We start from the raw sequence: 23619 nt of genomic DNA on the forward strand, positions 1-23619 counted from the left end.
CTATGAAGATTCCTAAACTAAGCAAAGCGTCCCTGAACAGGTGCCAAATAATACGTCTGTATGCCACGCTTTACCGCCGGCAGTTTGTGTGACAGTGGACCTTCTTTTCTCGAAAGCATGCATGCAGCAACGTGAGTGCATTGTAATGCAATAATGTCCGGTTTAATTCTGAACTAGTACCCCGCATTTTTAGAACGAATTTATACTGCCTGGGTTGCTGGAGTTTGCTGGGTTTCGGTGAATGCGCTTCAGCTCTTCACATAGCCCCGCCTCGTCTTCTTCTCTTTAGGCATCTGATTGAGAGTCAGTGAATGAATGGATGAATATTCATTCATCCATTCATGTTTATGCCGCTTTTGTCGAACAAAAAGCGCGGGTGATGCACTTGTCACCCGAAGCTTGGAGGTAGCAATATAATGTTAGCTTTTAGGAGCAGTAGACGTAACATAATTGATTCAGTGAAAAAGAACTGAAGGAGCGCTTGCCTGTTGGAGTGGCATTCCCAAGTGTGTGGTCTTGAGTCGGCCTCACAAGAGTTGTCTTCATAGTTCCTCCACCCAGCTGCCAGGATGGCCTGCTTCTCCATTCGTCTTTGTTTTGCCATGCGCACCAACTATCTTCAAAGTCGCACAAACCATCTTCATGGGCTAGAAAGAAACAGCAACAATATTCGAAGAATTATGTAGCTTACATATGGCCCCTCAGGCCGGTTGAATAAGTTATCTTGACTGATAGCTTTGCGACAATGAATAAATACACACATACAGAATCTGGTATATACGAAATGCCAGCTCCTGGCCATTGAACGTATTGCGATATTTCGGCCATTAAGCAAAGTAGCTTTGCTGCGCATACTTATTCAGCTTTTCACTGATCGGGTACACACACACACACACACACACACACACACACACACACACACACACACACACACACACACACACACACACACACACATACAAATATATATATATATATATATATATATGTATGTATGTATGTATGTATGTATGTATGTATGTATGTATGTATGTATGTATGTATGTATGTATGTCTTGAGGAAGAAGGCCAGGTCGAGACAGCAAGGCAAGGGATGCCGTGTCTGGCGTTTTACTCCGATGACGAAGCCCAGGCGCGTGCCGGAGCCGGCGCCGCGGGACGATGATGATGGTATGTACAAATGAAAGGACGATGATGGCATGTACAAATTAAATAAAGTCCACAGAAGGCTCACACAATCTGCCCGGGGGGTTGGAAGCGGCCAGCCTGGCCGCTCCTAACTAACCGATGCATCGCGGCGCACAAATGGTTTCAAGCGAGACACATGAACAATTTCAGTTCCACGGTGGCGTCGATCAGCTGGGGAATTAACAGGCGTCACTTTGTAGTTCACTGCGGAAGTTTGGCTTATGACCTCATAGGGACCTACGTAGCGGTAGTGGAATTTGTCACTAAGGCCAGGGGTGCGCAATGGTGTATAAAGCAGTACTTCGTCACCAGGACAAAAAGAGACCACTCGATGTGTAGAATCATAGCGAGTCTTGCGGTCTTCCTGGCACGCTGCCGTGTTGAGGCGGGCAAGATGACGGCATCTGGCACACGAGATAAAAAAATGGGCAGGTAGTGATGTGGAGTAGACGGGCGTAGAGAAGAAGGAAGCGTCGAGAATTGTAGTGGGAGGACGGCCATGAACAAGGAAAAATGGAGAGTAACCGGTAGTTCGCTGTACGGCTGTATAATAGGCGAATGTGACGAATGATAGAACAGTATCCCAATTTCGATGATCTGGTGTGATGTACATGGATATCATGTCCGACATGGTGCGATGAAATCGTTCAGTGAGACCGTTAGTCTGGGGATGGTAGCTTGAGGTTGTCTTATGAAGGGTGGATGACGCGTGAAGAACTTCGACAACGACTTTCGATAAGAAGGCTGTACCGCGGTCACTTAGGAGCACCCGAGGAGCGCCATGACGCAATACAATTGATTGCAAAAAGAAATTTGCTACTTCTTCAGCGGAACCAGTCGGTACAGGTGCTGTCTCAGCGTAGCGCGTGAAGTGGTCGACAGCAGTTATAATCCAATGGTCACCCCCATCGGAGAGAGGTAGGGGACCATATAAGTCGATGCCGACTACGTCGAATGAAGTGGCGAGACAAGGAAGAGGTTGTAGAAGGCCAGCGGGCGGAGAAGTCAGCCGTTTGCGACGTTGGCACAGAGGGCAGGATGCGACGTATTTGGTAACGGTGGAAGATAAGCCAGGCCAAAAGAATCGCTTTCTCACGCGGTCGTAGGTTTTGTCAAAACCAAGGTGACCTGCAGTAGCGTCATCGTGGAGAGCCGCCAGTATACGTGGGCGAAGCACACGCGGCACGACTGGGATCCAGTGAGTTCCATCAGGGCAACACACATAGCGGAGTAGGATGCCATCTTCGAGCTTGAAATTGCGAAGCTGTCGGCGAAGCATAGCATTGGGCGGGTCCGAAGTGCCGATAAGGCGGTCGATGATAGGACGGCAGTAGGCATCGGCTAATTGCTGTGAGCGGAGAGCGTGCTTGTTTTCATAGTCGTCAAAACAAACGGTTGTGATATACGTCGGGCAAAGAGACGGTCGGCTCTGGTCAGAGGTGGAAATGCATTGGGAAGAAAACAGCAAGTTGATTCCGAAAGGGGACAGCGAGAGAGAGCGTCGGCGTCTTGGTGTTGGCGACCAGATTTATAAGTGACGTCGAAATGGTATTCTTGCAGGCGTAGAATCCAGCGGCCAAGTCGGCCTGTCAAATTTTTGAGTGAAGACAACCAGCAAAGAGCGTGGTGGTCGGTCACAACTGTGAAGTGCCGACCGTATAGGTAAGGGCGAAATTTTTGGACAGCCCAGACGACGGCAAGGCACTCCTGCTCGGTAATAGTGTAGTTTTTCTCAGCTGGAGTCGAGGTCCGACAGGCAAAGGCAATCACTTTCTCACGCGATGTTGCATCACGCTGCAGAAGTACAGCGCCAAGACCATGACCACTGGCATCGGTGTGCAGGATAGTTGGAGCGCTGTCACTGAAGTGGCCAAGAACAGGATCTGATGTAAGGGCGTGCTTTAGGTCATAAAAAGCAGTTTCGCACTGTTCAGTCCATACACAAGGGCTTCGTGCTTTAAGTAGCTCATGAAGTGGTGCAGCAATAGTTGCAAAATGCCTTATAAAACGCCGGAAATAAGACGCGAGGCCGAGGAAACTGCGCAAATCTCTAGTCCGTTGTGGACGAGCAAAGTTCAAGACCGCGATAATTTTTTTCAGGATCTGGGCGAATGCCGTCGTGGCTGACCAGATGTCCCAAAATTCTAATTTCCTTCTGTGCAAAGTGGCACTGCTTGGTGTTGAGCTGAAGGCTTGCCGAAGCGAGACAGGTGAGGACTTCATTCAGGCGCGTGAGATGGTCATTAAAGGTTGCCGAAAAGATAACAATGTCGTCCAAGTAACACAAACAGGTTCTCCATCTTAGGCCACGAAGCACAGTATCGATCATTCTTTCAAATGTCTCTGGTGCGTTACAAAGTCCGAAAGGCGTAACATTAAATTCGCAAAGGCCATCGGGTGTTGCAAAAGTGGTTTTTTCTTTGTCGTCCTCGTGCATAGGTATTTGCCAGTAACCTGAGCGGAGGTCCAAGGTCGAGAAATATTCGGAGCCTTGGAGAGAGTCAAGGGCGTCATCAATTCGCGGCATCGGATATACATCTTTGCGGGTAATTTTGTTGAGTGCGCGGTAATCAACACAAAAGCGTACCGAGCCGCCCTTTTTATTAACTAGCACTACTGGGGAGGACCATGGGCTTGTTGAGGGACGAATTATATCGCGTTGGAGTATGTCATTTACATTTTCTTCAATTACTTTTCGTTCAGAGAGGGAAACCCGATAAGGCCGTCGGCGTACGATAGTTACCTTCAGTAACGATGCGATGGTGCGCAACACTAGTCTGTCCCAGTGGTGGGGAAGTGGCATCAAAAATGGCTTGGTGGTGTCGAAGCAATGTCAGCAGTTCTTGGCGTTGGTTCGGCGTTAGTTTAGGATTAATAGTCTTTGCGAGAACAGAAAAAGTGACGCCTGACGAAACACGTTGCTCAGGGGGGGGGGGGGGGGGGCGGTGAGCACCATCAGAAAAAAAGGTTGAACATCCACCATGCAGTGCAGAGAAGTTCCTTTTGGGAGCACGAGGGATTCACGTGAAGTGTTAGTGGCCACTACTGTCGCTGAGCCGTTGTGGAACCGGACAAGACTTCACGGGAAGGCGATGCCGCGTGGAAGATGACCATATGATGGTGCTATGAGTACGTCCCCGTCAGTTATGTGGTCAGAAACAACAGTAAGCAGTTTTTCGCACTGAGGAGGCAAAACAGTATCAGAAGCGGTAACGAGGGGATGATGTCGTTCAGAAAAGTCAGATGAAAAATCGCTGTCTGTCATATGGATAACACGGTCACCACAAGAAATTAACGCTGAAGCGGTTGACAAAAACTCCCATCCAAAAATCATCAGATGCGCACAAAGTGAGAGCACAGCAAACTCCACATGATGGCGGATGCCGTCGATAACAACTCGTACGGTGCACTTCGCTGAAGGGCGCAAAGGGACGTCATTGGCTCCACAGAGTTCAGGCCCATCATATGGGGTTGTCACTTTTCGCAAACGGTAGCACAAATCAGCGTGAATGACAGAAATTGCATCCCCTGTATCAATCAAAGCTTCGACCGGTAAACCTTCAGCGATAACAGCTATCACGTTATACGGGCGATCAGGAGGACTTCTAGTAAGTTCACAGAGTGCAGTTCGACCTCCGGAAACTGCAACACTTAGTTTTCCGGATGGCGACAGGGAGAGCGTTTGCGGGGCGGAGAGGGGAAACTGAGCGGCGGTATGGGGAAAGGGACCGGCGTCGAGATACATGGGCGCCACTTGGTTCAGTCGAAGATACCGGCGGTGGAGAGGATCGACGAGGTGGGCTGGGAATAGGTCGTCGCTGATAATATGAGGGTACGTCACTTTCGAAGGCGTCGTAACCACGCCGCTCGTTCTGAATGCGTCGACGACAGAAGCGGGATATATGCCCTTGGATTCCACAGTAGTAGCACACTGGGCGAGAGGGGCGCCAAGGTGCGTAATAGGGTGGCGTAGGCTGAGCCGTCGTCACGGCGTTGATGTGGTTGTAGGGCGGTGCCAGGTGGGGCGGCGGAACAAAAGAAGGGGGTGATGCTGCGACGTGTGCGTAAGTCGATGCCGGGCGGGGTGCAGGAGGGTCGGACGCCATAGGTCGGGTGATTGTTGCCAGCTCATCTTTAATGATGTTGCGGAGACCGGCGTCATTAGAAGGTACCGAAGAATGATCGCACCCGTGTCGACAGACAGGCTTGAGGGCTTGGAGCTCCTCCCAAATGATGGCTCGAATCAGTGCCCGCAGATCCAGGTCAGCAGAGGTCGGGCCAGTAGCAATGCTGGGCTGCAATCGTGAGGACTGCAACTGATCGATACGTTGGCAGGTCGCAATAATGGCGTCAACAGTAGAAGGATTCTGGGCAATCAGGGTGTTATATGCCACTGAATTAATTCCTTTCAAGGTGTGGTGTACGCGTTCAGGTTCCGGCATGGTGGGACTAATACGCCGGCAAAGTGCAAGTATGGCCTCTAATGAAGACGCGTTTGACTCATCGGGACCTTGGAGGCGAGAGGCGAGCTTATTTTTCGCGACCTCAGTCCGAACTGCTGGGTCCGCAAAATATTGGCGGAACTGCTGCTTGAACGTGGTCCAGTTAGTGGTGTGGGTTTCGCGGTTAATAAACCAGGTTCTGGCGACCTCAATGAGGTAGAAAGAAACATTCAGAAGTTTTAGAGCATCGCCCCACCGGTTGTAGTTACTGCAGCGTTCATAGGTGTCCAGCCAATCATCGACGTCTTCATCGCGACGACCAGCGAACAGCGGCGTGTCGCGTTGTCGTGTGGGCACAGTCGGAGGGGGTGGTGCAGCCGAGGTAGAGGGTGCTGCCGATTCGTGGGTACTCTCGGTAGACATAACGATGGTGGCAGGCGGCAAACAGCGACCAGAACGTAGCTCCAGCGAGAGGCAGGGCACAAAACAGCAAGGGGATCACGTCTCACCTCCCCCACGTGTGGAACAAGGCCAGGTCGAGACGGCAAGGTCGAGGCGGCAAGATAAGGGATGCCATGGCTGGCGTTGGCTATGTGAACGCCTGACAAAGGTCCCTGCCCCCCACACAGATTCTGGCATTAAAAATTAAAAACATGTATCAGTAACAGTTTGTCATTTCACACACCGTTAGGAAAAAAACGCACATACCGACAGTGAAAAATGGTTACAATTATTTCTACCATATACTAATTACACAAGAAAAAGAAGTTTCATCTCAAAATCATAAATTTCGCACAAAACATTTTCATCTACATGGAACAATTTAAGAAAATAAAACTGATGTGAATACACATGAACAGTTCCTATAACATATGGAAAACAACCTACTGAGATGGCTGTACAAAAGTGTTCATCTCAAAATGATACATTTCGCACAAAACATTTTCATCTACATGAAACAGTTTAGGAAAATAAAAGTGATATGAATACACATGAATAAGTGCCTAAAGACAACAAGATGTGCGGATTGTATTCTGAAAGCCACGTTCTGCATTGCCTGAAAGCGCAAATAAGATGGATCACATAATAGATTGTGAAATCTGAGCAGTTATTCAGTTCCGAAATACAGATTTTGCCGTATTATATTTCCTTGATCTGCTTTTTAAATTTGCGTCTTGAGCAGTTGAAATCTACTAATTCTTCCACATGATTCATTATGTGTATTGCTTGGAACTTAAATGTTTGTTTTTTGTAATTGGTTCGTACCCTGGGCGTACATATTGCTTTTGGCCTGAGGCAGTGGCTTAGAGTGGAGTGTTTTATTTTTTCCACTATCCTATTGTCTTGTAAGGAACGCAGCAATTTCAAATAATATACTTGGTCCGCTCTTAGTATGCCGTACTGACTGAAAAGTGGAGCTGTTCGCAAGTTCACATTATGGCCATGAAAACTTGAGAAAATGCGGAGAACTTTCTGCTGGAAGAGGACCAGTTTCCTGTAATTATGATTTGTCGTTGTGCCCCATACTACAGCAGCATAAGTGAGTTTACTGTAAAAATGTGCGAAATATAGCTCCTTCTTTAACTACAGTGGCATTAGATGCATTATTCTATAGAAAACCCCACAATTTTTGACAGCTCCGCCGTAAGATAATTAAGATGAATGTTCCAATTCAGGTGTTCATTGAACCATACCCCTAAGAACTGTTGTTCCCTTACTTGGCTTATAGGGTCATTATTATACATGAGGTGCATCTCGGGGCCTGTTGGTTTATTAATTGGGCAGAAAACAATACATTTCGTCTTTCCCACGTTTAGCTGCAGTCTGTTCGCTTTCAGCCATACTGACAACGATTTTAAATAGGCGTTTGCATCAATCTGAAGTTGAGCAATATACTCTGCGGAAAAGAATACATTGGTGTCGTCTGCGTACATGATGAGTTCTGGGGATGCTGGAATGTTTATTATATCATTTACGTAAATGACGAAAAGCAGTGGACCTAACTTAGACCCTTGTGGGACACCTTGTTGCATCATTAGAGTGTTAGAGGAAATCGCTTGCATTCGAATATGTTGTCTCTGAGACAGGTAGCTTCTCAATAATTCATTAGCCTTTCCTCGTAGTCCGTACCTTTCTAACTTATTCAATAAAATCAGGTGATCAATCGAGTCAAATGCCTTCTGTAGGTCGAGAAAGAAACCTGATGTATATTTTCTCTCTTCAACGTTCGCTATTATTTTATCTTTAATACGTAACACGGGTTGTTCTGTCGATTTATTTTTTTTTGAAATCTACTGACACGCTGCTATTATGATGTTCTCCAAAAAAAAAGATATTTCTCCAGCCTGACATAAATGGCGCCCTCAAAGATCTTTGAAAATACTGTCAAGACTGAAATTGGTTTATAGTTTGCAATATCTTCGGCGTCTCCGTCTCTTGTACACCGGCATTACGCGTGCAAGATTTAGCTAAGCGGTGAATGTTGCAGTTGAAATCACTAGGATAATATTATAAGCCAACACATCACAGATTTCGAGTCCAATGTATTTGACCGGGTAAGTATAATTTCATCCACCCCTGGTGCAGCAGTATTCTTTATCTTCTTTATCAACATGTGCACTTCCTCTGCAGTGACCGGTTTCAAGAATATAGATCCCGACACACGTGTGATGGGTGTTGCAACACATCCGTCATTCTGATTCCCTTATATCGCCAATGGATGTGCACCGGACTTAATAAAATGCTTGTTCATAGCGTTAGCGACGTCTTTCGTGTCACTGAGTTGAGCGCTTGCAATTTGGGTCGTGAGTGGCTTCCGCCTGCCTGTAATCTTATTCACAACATCCCAAACCTTCTTTGGTTTGTCTGGGATATTAAAAAAAAGACGCTGATAGTGTAGACTCTTGGCCCTCCTCAAGTCGCTGTTTAATAGGTTTCTGCATTTTTAAATTCGCTAAATATAGATATGCCCCTTGTCCTAATGAAGTTCTGGTACATCGCGTTCTTCTTTTTATTCGTTTGTATACTGCACGATTATACCAAGGTTTTCTCGCATTCCTATATTGGCGAACTTTTTTCCCCAGTGGAAACGCAGCGTTATGGCATTCAAGAATGCACGCTAAAAATGCATTGTACGCATTGTCAACATTTGTAGTCGTTATAGATACGCTCCCAATGTAATGCGATAAACTGATGCTTTGAAGTGCTGTAGTGTTTCAGCGGTTATTTTGCGGTGACGACTATTATCATTGTTCCTTTGCTTTCTTTCAGCGTGAATGCATGCTAGGCAAAAAACAGGTAAAGGATCACTGATGTCTGCTTATAAAACTCCCACTGTTATGTCGCTCTCTGTCAAGTTGGATACACATACATCTATTGAACTTGAAGATACGGTAGAGATTCTGGTTGGTAGCTTGACATGGGTAATGCAAGAAGACGACGTTAGCATAATTTTTAGTTTCATAGATCTAGCTTCATGAGAGTGCAGGTCTATCTTTACATCACCCGCGATAATTCATTGGTTATTATAGCAGCTTCCAGCTTCAACAAGGTTTTCCAAGAACGCTATGAACATTTTTTTATCTCCATTGGGTGTCCTGTATATCACAGAAACAGTACTTTTTCCTAGGCGCAGAATAAGGCACTCTATATCATTATTAAGTACAGTGCGTTCTTCGTCAATGCTATACTTTAAAGAATGCTCAACGTATATCGCCACCCCCCTCCCCTTTTCTTATCTCTAGTGAGGTGCTACGAAACATATCCCTTAAATAACGGTATAACATCTGACTTGGAAAGCCACATCTCTGTGAAGAAAAACAAGTCTAACTCATAGTCCAGAATATGAAATAACATTTTTAGCTCCTCCAATTTATTCTTCATACTTCTAGCATTATTATGAATTCCTTAATAAAATCTTGTACTGTGTTATAGGTACCGTATTCTGCGCACGGATTCATGGCGGGCTGGTTAAAATTCAATGTTCTGTTTTGATGGGCTTGTTACAGTCAATCACTGCTACAGTTTTTGCCCATGTCATCGAAAGTGGCAATACGCATCACGGGTGAGCCATCGTACTTCCGAGCAAAAATCTTTCCGCCCGATGTCCAAACAAATTTCCAGCCCACCGCCTTCTTTCTCTGGCGCGCTAATGCCAGCAGCTTCTTGTTTGCTGCGTGAAATGCTCGTTGACGTAAATTGAACTGCTGCCTTCTAACCCTAGTGTAGTGGCGTCCAGTTTCATTTTCCTTGCCTTGGAGAGCAGCTCGTTGTCCATGTGTCTTTGCACAAAACGGACAATGATATTACAATGATATATATATATGTTCCACCTCACACTTATGCGTAATAGGTTATATATATATATATAACCTATTATGCATAAGTGTGAGGTGGAAACTCTCTGTGCCTACACATAGTATCAATTTTTAGTAGACGTTATAAGTTATTGATTATGTTATGTTATATTACATTGATACTTTTAATATTAGCGCCTCCTTAGAATGCATAATATGGTGAATTTTTTATTCTCTAAACACTGATTTTGTAATGTCATTATCAGAAATCTTAAAACTTAATCTGCCGAACAAAACGACGTGTGATGGAAGCTGTTAAGCGCTGAAATGTTTTACTGAAACAGCGGCTTAAAGTCAAGGTTCCGGTTTCCGCATGCTTGTTCGCCACAGCAGTCACTGTTCATGAAGCTATCTCTCAATTTGAGCGCGTGCACATGTTTGGCTCCAGGTTTTCCGCTTTTTTTGACATGGGATAGGGAGAATGCTGAAAAATCTGTAGGGTCACTGACCACTTGTCAAAGTAGATGGTTGACGTTTCGGAACACCTACGGGTTCCTTGTTCACAATGAAGAACCGGGCGACAGAAGAGGCGCTTAGATAGATTTAAAAAGGCGATGTAATGATTCTGCGTAAGCCGGGGGAAGGTTTCTCTTTGTTCTGTTGATAATGTTTGCCGTTGACTGGATAATGAAAGATTCCAGGTGCAGTCGTGCTGACAGGTTTCTTTCGGTAGCGACGATTTCCACGACATCCCAAGTAATTTCGTGGCCTTCCTTTTGCGCATGCTCTGCCACAGCGTTTGACGCTGTCCGGCTCTTGGCGTCATCATTGCGGTGCTCTCTTAGTCGCCTGGGCAGATTTCCAGTCTCGCCGATGTAGACAGAGCTGCAATCATCACACGGTATCTTATATATGATACCCGGGAACATTGAACGGCGCAAAGCGTCTTTTACATTGACGACATCGCCGCGTAGTTTGCTGGTTGGCACGTGGGTCATATGTAGATTGTACTTTTTGAAAACACGTGCCAAGGCTTCACTTATGCCTGGGATGTACGGGATGGGCGCGCGTTTTGGTCGAGATGACGACGTGGAATTTTGTATGGGCTCCGGCTGGGAATGCTTTTCGATCTGTATTTGGTTATGCTTTGAATAAACTTTTTCGGATATCCGTTCTTTTGCAGGTCTGTTGTTATAACTTCAAATTCCTCTTTGAGCATATGCTCATCGGAACACGTGCATACTGCCCGGTTTACGAGTGATGCTACTACTGAGCGTTTGTGGGCTAATGGGTGCACCGATTTGAAGTCGAGGTACCTTCCTGAGCGGGTGGGCTTAATGTAGACGCTAAACTTTAGACCGGACGGCGAGCGTGTCACTAGGGCATCCAGACATGGAGTGCTTCCGTTGGCTTCTTCCTCTACAGTTAATTTGATGGAGGCCTCTATACTGTTCAGGTGATCCAAAAAAAGTTGTAGTTGCTGCTTGTTGAGAATGCAGAAGCAATCGTCTACATACCTCAAAAACAGTTTAGGTCGAGGATGGAACGTCTGCAAAGCTTTCTCTTCGATTGCTTCCATCACCAGGTTGGCCGTAGTAACAGAGACGGATGCCCCCATAGCGGTTCGGAATGTTTGCTTATATATGGATCCATTGTACGTGAAGTACGTGTTGCTTAGGCAAAAGGTTAAGAGGTTGCAGAGCTCAGTGACATCAAATGGTGTACGGTCTTGGAAAGATGCGTCCTTTGACAGAAGGTCTCTACACGTGTCGATAGCAAGGCCGACAGGAATGCTTGTGAACCGGGAGCACACGTCAAATGATACCAGTACGCCGACGTCCTCCAAAACAGTGCCGGCAAACTTGTTTATGAAATCAGCCGTGTTGCGGATATGTGTGTCGGTCTTTCCAACCAAAGGCGCAAGGATCTTGTGTAGGTACCCTAATAGTTTGTGGAGGGGTGATCTTTTAAAGTCAACTATGGGTCGTAACGGAATTCTAGTCTTGTGAATTTTCGGGAGGCCATATATTGCTGGCGCGGAGCATTGGTGCAAAGAAGTTGATAATAAAGCCACTTTTTTTGACGGTGGGAGACCCTCAAATATATGCGAGAGCAGTATTTTGGAGCTCGGTCTGTATCTGGTTATATCAAGAATGCCGGTTAGGGATTAGCGCAAAAAATAATCTGAACCCGCACCTTATGCACAGTGATGTTCGTCAGGCCCATCCTTTACAACGCAATGCCTACTTTTCACTGACATTTATTGCAATATATGTCGTTACAGCTTGAACGCAGATTTTAATGTTTCTACCATAACACACTCTAAGTGAGGTTTCAAACTTTGTGCACTAGATGTAATTTTTCGTTTAAAGTATGCGAGAGCTATGGCCTATTTATATGATACCTATGATAACGCCAGCAACTCTATACACACGTTATTGGCTTTTTATTTGACCGTCCTTGCTGCAAATGTTGCCCTGAGCTTTCATGCCTAACGGCGTCTGGCAAATTTATATGCCTGCAGAGGGAGGTAAGTTTAGAATATTGCTAGAAATCTTTCCTTACAGAAAGCACACTCACAAAATGGTTTATTTATTGTCTGCTAGACCTGCTACTAGAAATGCAACTAGGGCTTCACGGTTTTCCAACCTTAAGTTATCAGCGCATGACCTTGACAAAGAATCAATAAAAAGGCATATCAAAGGTCTCACCTCCGACAACGTTTACTGATAGCCAGCGCACCCTTTGTTCCTTCGTCTCGTGTCACTGCCTACACGCTGCTAGCTTCAGGCTGTTATGTGTAAAAAAAAACATGTTATGTGTGTTCTAGGGTAACAACATCTTGCAGCACGGGCCATAAGTGTTTAGTTAACGATATTGAAAGAAGGCTAGGTTGAGACGGCAAGGTCGTGACGGCAAGGCCAGCGATGCCTTGTCTAGCGTTTTAATCCGGTGACAAAACCCAGGCGCGTGCCGGAGCCGGCGCCGCGGGACGATGATGATGGTATGTACAAATGAAAGAGGAAGATCATGGCATGTACAAATTAAAGAACATCCACGGAAGGCTCACAATATGTTGAAATAGGCGTGACTTATCAAAATAAGCGTGGTTTTTAGCATAACCTAAAATGTCAGTACTATTTCACCTGGGAAATTTTTCATACCTTTTTAATGAGTACCCTATGCTTCTCTAGTAGTTCACAGTACGCTGCATGAAAATTAAACAGAGATCTTCCTCGCGAACAAGTGGTCAAGTAAACGAATGACTCAATGGTAGAACAAACTCACCTCTTTTGCCCTGACAGTCAACAAGCCGGATAGCATCGATTGCGCAGTAAGGCTGGTTAAACTCCTTTCCCTCTAGGTTGCATCGGAACTCAATCTGAAAGCAAATCTTGGTTTTAGGTAGTATGAATTGTATTGTTCAAGGTACCATCGATGTTACCGGCGTGTAAATGCTGGCGAAACACTTTATTAAACTGACTTATTCTCCTGATAACATCCATAATCACATCCTGCCCTGTTAACATAATTGAAAGTGTCATAAAGTGATATCAGTTTTTGTAGAATGTGGGCATTTGCGGAACGGACATGTTGGTAGCTTTTGACCCCTTATTCATGTGGGAGGGCTTGCTATGGTATCACTGTCGGCATTTCAGTTCTTGCGCTCATTGCATGATTTTTCGCTTCAGACAATAAATTAATGGTCTCATGTCAAAGCATAATGCGCGAACGAAATATATCGCTAGTGCCCCTTAGAGCGTGAACTAAAATGGAATAGATTCTGATTAACAAATAACCTCCTTCATCGCACGAAACGATGTTGCTTTTCTTAACGCTATACCATGGCAACATAAGAAGCGGATTGCTTTTTAACTGCGTTCTGTACGGATCAACTTACCTTGAAGTCCTTTTGAGGTTTGATCTTTAGGTCCACTGGACTCCAGGCACCTTTCAATAGCTCCTGTCCGTTTCTTGCCCAAACTAGGGAATACTGAATGCCTTCAGAGAAGGAAGTTTAAGACAGTACTTACATTTCGGAATCGTGGGTATGTAGAAATGCATCATAGATATATCTTGCAGAAGATTCACAACGGAAAGCTACAATAGTACAAATGAGCACTTAGGGCTTCCAATTCACGCCACGAGCTACGCTTCTTCAATGTGTAAGTTTCAAACCTCGTACTGTTTAATGCTGCTGTACACTCTTTCTAAATTTGCACTCTTATTGCTTCGCCCTCATATGATCACGGTGTCCACGTATACTGCAGAACATGCTGATGTTACAGCATTCTTCTCTAGTTAAAACCCGTGCACAGACACTCTGAGAAGTTAATTCAGATGTATTTTGATGTGCATGGCTGGGTGCTAATAGCGGGTGAATCAGACACGCGCATTGCAGCCGGGGGATGTTAGGAATACGGAACCTGGTATTATCTCCGTTGTTCTCTTGCAACAGAAGCGTGAGTTAGTCTACGTATAATGATTAGCGTGGTTGTTGATTGTTGTTATGGTTACCCAAAGGGAAAATATTTTTGTAATAATTGGTTGTGCTGACATCTTTCGAGTGCGTTAAGCACGTTGAACACTGCATTCCGGCTATATGCCACAGGTAGCACAGGATTCGTGTGGAAGCAAAAAATGCCCCTCAGATATTAGATACGAATGATTTTGCTGTCCGAGGTGAGCGGCAGAAGTCCTGATGCATGAATCTGTATAGGTTTATGCCAAGAATTTATTAGAGGTAGTTAGTACATGCATGGAATAACTCGTTTCAATCTGCTTTCGAATAATTAGCAATAGGTTAGAAAGGTCTAACAAAGTGGTTAGGGACGCATGATTCGCAATGATGGCATAGGGCAGGTTGGCGCGTTTACAGTTGCGCGCATACTTCACCCATTCGTGCGAAGAAAAGCTTGTTCGCCTTTTTCTCTGAATTGTGTTTTCTATATAAAAATGTACAGCGCGTAAGCTTGGGACTCTTACCTTTCACGGCCACACTCATCGCGGGATCGCCTACCGACCCCTTCAGGGAACGTGGCACATAATATTTAAATTGCAAGCACTGGACTTCCGTTCGACCGGTCAGCGTTGGTGTTGAGAAGGCGGCAGTTGTGTTGCGATTTCGTGTCGCCTGCAAGTACACAAGGCCACCTGCGAGAAATATTTAGGAGGTCCGTTTCAGAAACCATTGCTGCTAGTTCTCTGAAACAAGACGGCTATGTTCACTTACGGTCTTTTTAGGGTAATTTATGGGAATATACAAATGTTTACCCATATTTTAACAACAGGATACTGGAACATAAACAGTCTAGACATTTTACCATAACCAGCTGCCACCTCCGGATTTTGTTTTAGCTTTTTTTTAACCTAATTCTTTTTATTTTTAAAAATCACAGAGGATGGCACAGCTAAGCAGTAAAAAGACTGCCTGTTGTGAGTTTTCGATGTCGGCGAACGCAGCTTCGACGCATGTACGTTGCTACAGGGAAAAATTGGGACTGCCGCTGAAACGGAGCAGACACCTGGTAGTTGGTTCGTTTTCCCCAGATAAAAAGTACCGATTTATTCGGAATTTCGATATTCCGACCACTGCATAAACGAAATCGAAAACAGTCTTACAATCGCCTTTAGTTCGGTTAGTGCAGCGCCATCGCAATACGCATCACTGACACTCCCCTTAGGTTTTCGTCCCTGGAGATTTCCGCCTTTCCGGCACAGTCCGCACACTTCACTGGTATCGATCGGTTGCTTCCACCTGTGCTCGTTGTTGCGTTCAATTAGGCCTAAGAATGATAACTATTGTTAGGAGTTGTGTGTGAGATTTTGTCTCAAAGTCAGCATCTGATGGCAGCGTATAACTGTCGCATAATGTGCCAGCGTAAAATAAAATTCGAGAGTTTCAACGCTAACGGACCGAATGTAGAGCGAAAGCTTTTGCTCTGCGCGACCAAATGTTTCCTCGAGCACAACTGGCATTCCGTTGAACGCATCGAAGTACATCGTCATTCTATGCCGAACCCACTTTCATGCCGCTTGCGATACCGGCAGACGCTCTTCCGCTTCTCTCGGTCAGCTTGCAGGTAGTGTTGTTAAAAATCTGTTTGTTCTGTTCTTCGTCCATGGCCGTTGGTTGTGTGTCGCAGATAACAAAGGAAGGATACGATTGAACATATTAATAATATAGAATGCAGGACATTTCAACCTCATGTACATGATGCCGACGCAGACATTCTAGAAGCGCTAGATTTCAGGACAGTCGCGGTGTCCTAAATTAGGAAACGGTGGAAGTGACTAAGAGGCGACTTGAGGATAGGTGGAAAAGTCAAGAATGTAGTTTTATGCTCTTTAGAGCAAATATTCAGTTAAATAAATATATAGAGCACTCAACTCAGTATGAGCTGGGAGTCAGTTTTCCCCACCCCGTGAAAAGTGGATGGTAAACATTATCTACCAAAGGTCGTTTTATGGCAATCAAAAGAGGTTCTATTCAACAATAAACAGAGAAATAGCACTCCGGCAAAAAACAAGTGCCGGAGATGAAGCTGCAGATATTTCCACCACAAACCAACGCCAAAGGTCATACTACTTGATCGTGCGTGTGGGTTGTAGCTTTCGATAATCAAGGAGGCAGCCGGCATTGAAAGCGTGAGCAGAATATTGAAAATCAGGACGCCCTAGGAGCAATCCAATTTTTTTCATTTTAGAGACTTTATAAAATATGTTTTAAGAAGTTTTTTTATTTTAGATTTGAATAGTTATCGAGCAAAGAAATAGCAGCGATGTCATGAAATTTTCTGGCACCGACATGGCTGCCACGGCGAAGTAAGCCCGGACACGATCCATGAAATCCAACGTGAGCCCCATCTCATCGTTCTCTGTTTCCTTCTGGGCTGCGAGGGTATATACGCGATTTTTGTTCCCGGGTGAATAGAGCTGCCATGGGCAGACCTTCTCAGCTAAAGTGCTTTTTATTCTTCCATGACTTGCTTGTCTGTTGACTTTTATGCTATGCAAGACTAATCAAATTTATGAAACTGCATTTGGAGACTACGAAATCAATATAATGTATAGAGAAAATTGAAACCGCTTCGTGTCACTTCACAGATCATCGGGCAGCCTTCATATCTGCCAAGCAAAAGGAATAAAAGATGTGTATACCCAATGTCTCTCATTGCTAAATATACACGACCACAAGAAGCTCAGCCAGGGAAACTTTCTTCCCGCTACGTATATTCTGGCATAGCCGACATAAGGCATTACAAAATTTTTTATATCACTTTTTTAATTGTTCTCAAGGATGGTATTTGTGCGAAACGATACGGGAAGTGTTTACACCAGGGAAGTAAGCTGCTTTTGCGGCATATGAAATCAATGAAGAGGATAATAAAAGTAGACTAGTAGGATGAACATATTATCCGTAACGAGAACACAGCTTCTTCTACGTTTAAATGGGACAGCGGCAGCATACCCTGTGGTGAATTTGTAGAGTAATCAGCCTCCAGGAACTTCTTTCTATTGCGGTCTTCAAGTAGCCATTTCTGGAAACCGCTACCGAGGTCATAGCCGCAGGCGTCGCCCCAGTCGAAGTCGCACGAACCATCCTTAGGCTCTGAACAAAATAAAAACAAGGTTTAATTCATTGTTTTCTGACCCTTGGAAAAAGATCCCACGGTACTCTCTGAAACATATCTTAAATCCATTTAACTAGGTGAGAGTGTGGGAACCGGTGAAACGTGTTATAGGTTTTTACTTTTTTTGTAACGAGGTAGGTTGTTAAATCAAACATGTATTGTTTTATCTTCATGCATAACTTTTCTGAGGGCCAAATAAAGCATTAGTGGATGTCTAGCGCAAATGTCCCTCCCTTGTATTCTTTCTGAGCAATGAAACACAAATCCACGTCTAAAATTATATAGGAAATTAAAGAATACAAATACCACACCGCTGCGTCAGGTCAAATGTACTACATTTCTTTTTTGTGGTCGTTTTAGGATGTGGTCGTTTTAGGAAGAACCAGCAACCAGCCCAGTAGAAATCTTACGTTCAACTTTTGAACTCAAACTTTTGATTGCATATGGCAAAATTCTTGAAAGGAGTTAAATTTAGAGTTTAAATTTTCAATTAGAGTTAAATTCAGCAAAGGCTCTTTTGCGAAGTGGTTACTAGGAAAATGCCTTCTCTGAAAATTTAACAGGAAAGGCAGATGACTCTACGCGTAGTAAGCTTTATGATTTTATTTTGACAAAACATTCACTCTGTAAGAAAAAGTATATTTAAGCTCCTTGAATAAATAACTCTCTTTATTTGTATGTTATTCGTCCTAGGATAACCCATGAGCTGAAAATTTTACTTCTCGTCACATTCACAGCCTTATCCTCCTTTATAACAACTGTACATGGCTCCGAAGTAATATTGCCAGTACCAATAGCTTGAACAGTTCTCCTGAAATTGACTGAAATTTTCAATGAAAATCTAAATAAATATCGCCGCTGCGATACTGTGGCTGAAACGGAGCTTACAAAAACCACGCATGGCTACTTCTACGTTAACATTTTAACATGTCCAATAAATGCTTTCATAACCTTGAGCAAAAAGCAGCCCTGTGGGGAAAGAAAATACCTTTTTACTCTAACATCAGTCTTGTATTTATTTAATTAACAACAAATTTCATCGCTGCAATTTAAAGCACTTCAAACAGATAGCAAGTGTGGTGTTTCAAACGTCACTTCCGAGCAGCATATACAACAATGTAGTCGTAGTAAAATAACGCTTATTCGACTTGCTCCACTGAAATCACTGCGCCTAAATTGCTTCGTGCTTCACATATTTCAGTGCATGCATTCTGAAATTTCCAAAAATAAGTTGCTAAAACTTCAAGACCGAAAATTTCGAAGGGACTCTAATTCAGACGTCAAATCAGAAGCATTGATAATTTGCTGGGCAATTAAGCCCTTGAGTTCAACTTTATGATTGAATTCAGACATTGGGTGGCGGCATAGGGGAGTGCAGCGGATATTGCGACCGCCTGGAGCCCTATAGGTGCTATGAAAACACGCCGTGGACGATATGGCGTCCACGACTAGCAGCCGAAAGGCCACTCACGGAAGAGCGACAATACTATTTTCTTTATCGGCGCTGATTTTTCCCCAATAAGAAGCACCATCTGCATCTTACGTCTTGCTGCAGAGCGAGCCCCACTAGGAGGAGGCGCTAACCGGACACGGCACCGCACTCATGCTTTGCGCCCAGCGAGTCCACTCGCACTCTGGCTGACCTAGCCCGACTCGACGGTAGGTTATGCCGACCTGCTATAGCACACATATCAGGCCGCCGAGCGAATCATAGCACGACCGGACGACGTGGCCCAACTTTGTAGCGCTCGCGTAAACCCTCTCCAAAGGGAATACAGCAAGTATATCTTGCACGCGGCGGTCGCTTCCGGATACAATCATGAAGCGTCTACTCGGTGACCTTGATCGTTTTCATGCAACTTAGGCATTGTGTTACAGTGATGATGAGTTACTTAAGGAGCACGCTGTAGGGAGAGCAATGCGAACACATAAATGCTGCGCTCACCGAACTGACCTGTAAGTATTTAGAATTTCAAATAATATTAGGATCCTCTTTAATTCGCCAAATCTGTAAATATCACAATATGTTTTACTGCGAAATTTCAAGCGCGACAAAATATTTTCTAGTTATTAATGCCGAAATGTATACACCAACTATGCGAAGAAATATCTAGCCTCAAAAAACTTTCACGCCTTGTTTTGTATTGATCAACCCTTGCACTTTTGGATATCACAAAAGCAGCAATTTTCAGTCCTTGCAATTCAGATGTCTTTTAAAAAACACCGTATTATTTGTGGTAAAACTACAAGCTACACTCCTATGCGTGGTTGCATTTGCCTTTAGAATTTAAAAATTTATATTACGAGAAATTTATTAGAGACGCGAATATACTCCCAATCTCAACCCACCCAGACGAACTATATAGAGTGAAAAAGTGTAAGGTACCGCTGTCTTACCCGGAGGACATTCTCCGCTTTCCAATGTTAGATCATCCAAGGCGAAGACACCTTTTTCTGGGCTGTCTTTTGTAGAGTAGACAATTGTTATCTGTAAATACCACCCCCCAAAAATAGCCACAGTTAATTAAACTCAGCTCGTATTCGGGTAAAATCGCTGCCACAAGTTATGTTATAGATAAAGAAAACCTGAATGCGCGAGTGGCTTGAATATGCTGATCTCGAGCAAATGAACGAAGTGAACGAAAATGCTTACACGCGATCATCGTAGATATTTTTGATATCTGCCCAACAGAACAGCTATAACGTGGGAATAAGGGCATTATTATCAAAGAACACAGAGGGCGGCGGCCTAATCTAGCCGAAAGTCTGAACGTTTGGCTTCAGTACACTTTTAACTGCTACTTGATGTCGTGCAGTATAGGAACTTGGTATTACTGCAGAACTAAGATAAATAATGCACCCTGAAATTGTTTTGCGTTTAAAATTAAACACTCTAACACGAAGAGCAGCAATTATATGTAAATGGTGATGTTCATCCCTGCGGTTTCGGCTCTCCGACCAAACACTGGGCAAATGGCTGGCTAGCCTTTGCGACAATGGGCATGAAGGTTTAAACACATTGATTTTCTATGTGGATGTCATCAGTGAGATATAGTAACATTGTTCGCAGCGTCGCGCTCATGTACGCCATTAGCATATTTGAATATGGCAGTTTGTACTCAACGAGAACATGCAGCGACAGCGTGTTAACGGAGAAAAGTGCAGAAAGTGCAGAAGAAGCTACTCTGCCGAGTGGAGGATCTAATCATGTTTCTTGCCTTCTCCTGCACAGTGGAGCAGAATTTGTCCACTACAGGAGAAAAGGGGCTCAAGTGTCACTGAGAAAGCTCCAGCTTTAGTGCCCTTGACGGTCGTCGTTAGGATAGAAATGTTTGCTATCGTTATCGCACCTAAATATGTCCAACCTTAGGGCCCACTTGAAAACACTGCCCTGACAATCTCACGCGTATAGAGACACGCCTTTCGGCAGAGAGGCTGTTCTGATACAGTGGCTGGTGTAGTTCTGATATCACTGATCAATGGCGACAGAAAAGCGCGCTCAAGTAGCGGATGATGAAATTCGTGGTGTGCTCCTGCCCTTCATCCTTCAGTGAAATAGGTGGAACAATGGATGCCTCTACTGCGTTAACCTAACCGTAGAGGTTAGAATGGCATTGTAAAGAACTATTAGGCGTGACTTTTGAAAAAGACACCGCATGGATATAATTTATAACATGACTGCTTTTAAAGGGGGCATAGCTCTATTCATTGGTAGATGCCATGTTCGGTGCGCTCTCTTAGCACTGCGTGTTAGCTTCTTTGAAAAGTACTGGCCACTGTTAGTTACCATTTATGGTTGCAGTATTCAAAATAGAATGCTGTCATAGGTCGTCACCTAGGGCGTAAATGAGCATTATTAGTTTATATAATATTTAAATACTTAATCAGGCTGATCACATTAATACAGAGAAAGGAGCCACGCTAACGGAGAAAGGCGCAGAAAGTGCAGAAAATCTACTCTGCCGAGTGGAGCTTCTAATCACATGTTTGGCTCGGGCGCAGTAGAAAGGTTGAAACAAAAACTCAAAGACAGGTGCATCAAATCATACTCAATGTTGTACAGATGTTCGTCATTCTGCATAAATTTCCCGCATTTTGGAAACAGGAGTGGAAGAGTCTAAAGCAGGGAAAATTGAGAGGTTGCCCACGTAGTGTTATTCGGCGAATGATGTCTTTAGCAATGTACCGTGCATTGTTGAGCTGATTGCCTTTAGCCTATGTCATCGCATTTAATTTTCTTTTCACTCTTGCTCCACGCTGAGCCATAGATATCTGGCAGGTGGTGGTTGGAGGTGCGGGGATGGTGCAATACATGGCCCTTGTGGTGTGAACGCTTCTCAGAACACCACCATGTTTGGAATGTCGGTCTTACTGGAACGCTCAGTAAGCGCTTCTGCTTGCTTTATGTGGTTGCAACTGGGGGGATTGGAAGTGTTTGGGACACGCACGTGTTCATTAAAACGCCGATGTTCATTAAAACAAGATACTTGAAAAAAAAATTAATTTTCGGCTTTCGAGTGCAGTAAAACGAATATAAAGAAGCTTTCAATTACGGTTAGATAGCATGCTTCTCTTGCTACTCGGAGCTGTCGCAAAATAATATCGAATTTCTATAAATACAAATTTTGCGAACTTGGGTAATAAAATAAATTGAACTTCAATGTAATACGGGTTGCTTCGCTTGACAAACGATTGGTCTGTCTTGGTTTCTTTACTTATTTCAGCAACTTTTTTCTTGAACCTATGCTCAGGGCTATATATGGACCTTTTATGAAATCGATGCTTACTTCAGCTGCAAATATTTCACAATTTACCTTGTTGGGTTCTAGAAGAAGACGCAGCCGAAAATATCAGCGGTCGGATTGAGGGCTACGTCTGCCCAGTTTGGGCAATGTGTGATTTGAAAACACATCAGAACCTTTGTATGGTTGGTTGGTTGTTTGGTTTGTGGTATTTAACGTCCCAAACCGACTCAGGCTATGAGAGACGCCGTAGTGGAGGACTCCGAAAATATAAAACCTTTGTATGATACATTCCATGTTGCGTTGCAGGCCATTGAACCAAGCGCAATTTCACTAATAGCAATGTGACAAGTATACAGCGACGTACACCGCGGAAACTGCTTTGTTTACCCCATCAATTCAATACGTGGAACTGCGCTAGAAAATATGTACATATGAATCCTTTAGTATTCATATGAACACACAAAGAAAGATGTATACGATTAACTTCAGAGTTACGTGCATATATGCTTATGGACGATGCAATCCAGCCTGGCAAAAAGAATGCGTGAGCGACCGCCAGCGCAAGTTAGCTCTTTCTCTCACACCTCTCGTTCTTGTAGCGACTCACGACTCTGTTCCTTGGTGGAGTCTGGATAACCTTGAGTAAGTAACTGAGAGAGGAATAGCTATAATCTCAGAAAGTGCATGAAGAAACATAGAATTCTTACTCAGTAGGAAGCACTCCTTTCCGCATGGATACGCATCATATACAGACTCAGCGGATAAGTAACACTGCAAGTGTAGTATGCATTGCTTTTATTTAGAATGCTCCAACAGACAACACTGCGCAATACTAACTAAATTCGCAAACTAGCCCCCGTCACTCTGGTAAAGGTGCGAATACCGACCTTTATTGCACGTCTGTATGGATCTACTCGTCGTCAAGTATTGCCTTTGAAAGCTGGAGGCTGTGAAGCGGCGTCTGTATTTATACACATTAGTGCCCCAGTAGGACGATATAAATATTAGTGTCCCAGACACTACATCAGCAGCAATATACTTCACTTATTTTTTACATTCAGACAGAATAATAGAAAGAGGTATTCAAAATTTCATGAAAACACAATATTTTTCAAATGCAAGTTGCTTATGAAGGCAATTTATTTGCATAGTTGAAAAATTGCACCAAAACACTCAAAATGTTGAAGTCGCTTATTTTCCCCGTTTAACTACACTTGTATGAAGATGCTGCGTTATTGCAATTTTCTACTTGCCTAATGAATGACCCCTTACGTGTGCCTCCATTATCCCACGCGAACCTTTTACCATACAGTCA

General features: G+C 44.1%; 1 protein-coding gene across 1 annotated transcript in view; it reads right to left on the reverse strand.

The window, feature by feature from the left end:
• LOC146193389 (MAM and LDL-receptor class A domain-containing protein 1-like) overlaps positions 1-23619 on the reverse strand; it is a 301641-nt gene that overhangs the window by 227132 nt on the left and 50890 nt on the right. The window contains exons 4-9 of the mRNA XM_084602739.1: positions 19957-20047; positions 17397-17537; positions 14912-15079; positions 13827-13927; positions 13214-13307; positions 486-647 (exon numbers count right to left, since the gene is read on the reverse strand). Of these exons, the coding sequence (XP_084458865.1) occupies positions 486-647; positions 13214-13307; positions 13827-13927; positions 14912-15079; positions 17397-17537; positions 19957-20047 (757 nt within the window). The remainder of the gene's footprint in view (positions 1-485; positions 648-13213; positions 13308-13826; positions 13928-14911; positions 15080-17396; positions 17538-19956; positions 20048-23619) is intronic.

The sequence above is a fragment of the Amblyomma maculatum genome, chromosome 4 (assembly GCF_055883805.1).
Source record: "Amblyomma maculatum isolate TAMU_Amacu chromosome 4, ASM5588380v1, whole genome shotgun sequence".
NCBI classification, from domain to species: Eukaryota; Metazoa; Arthropoda; class Arachnida; order Ixodida; family Ixodidae; genus Amblyomma; species Amblyomma maculatum.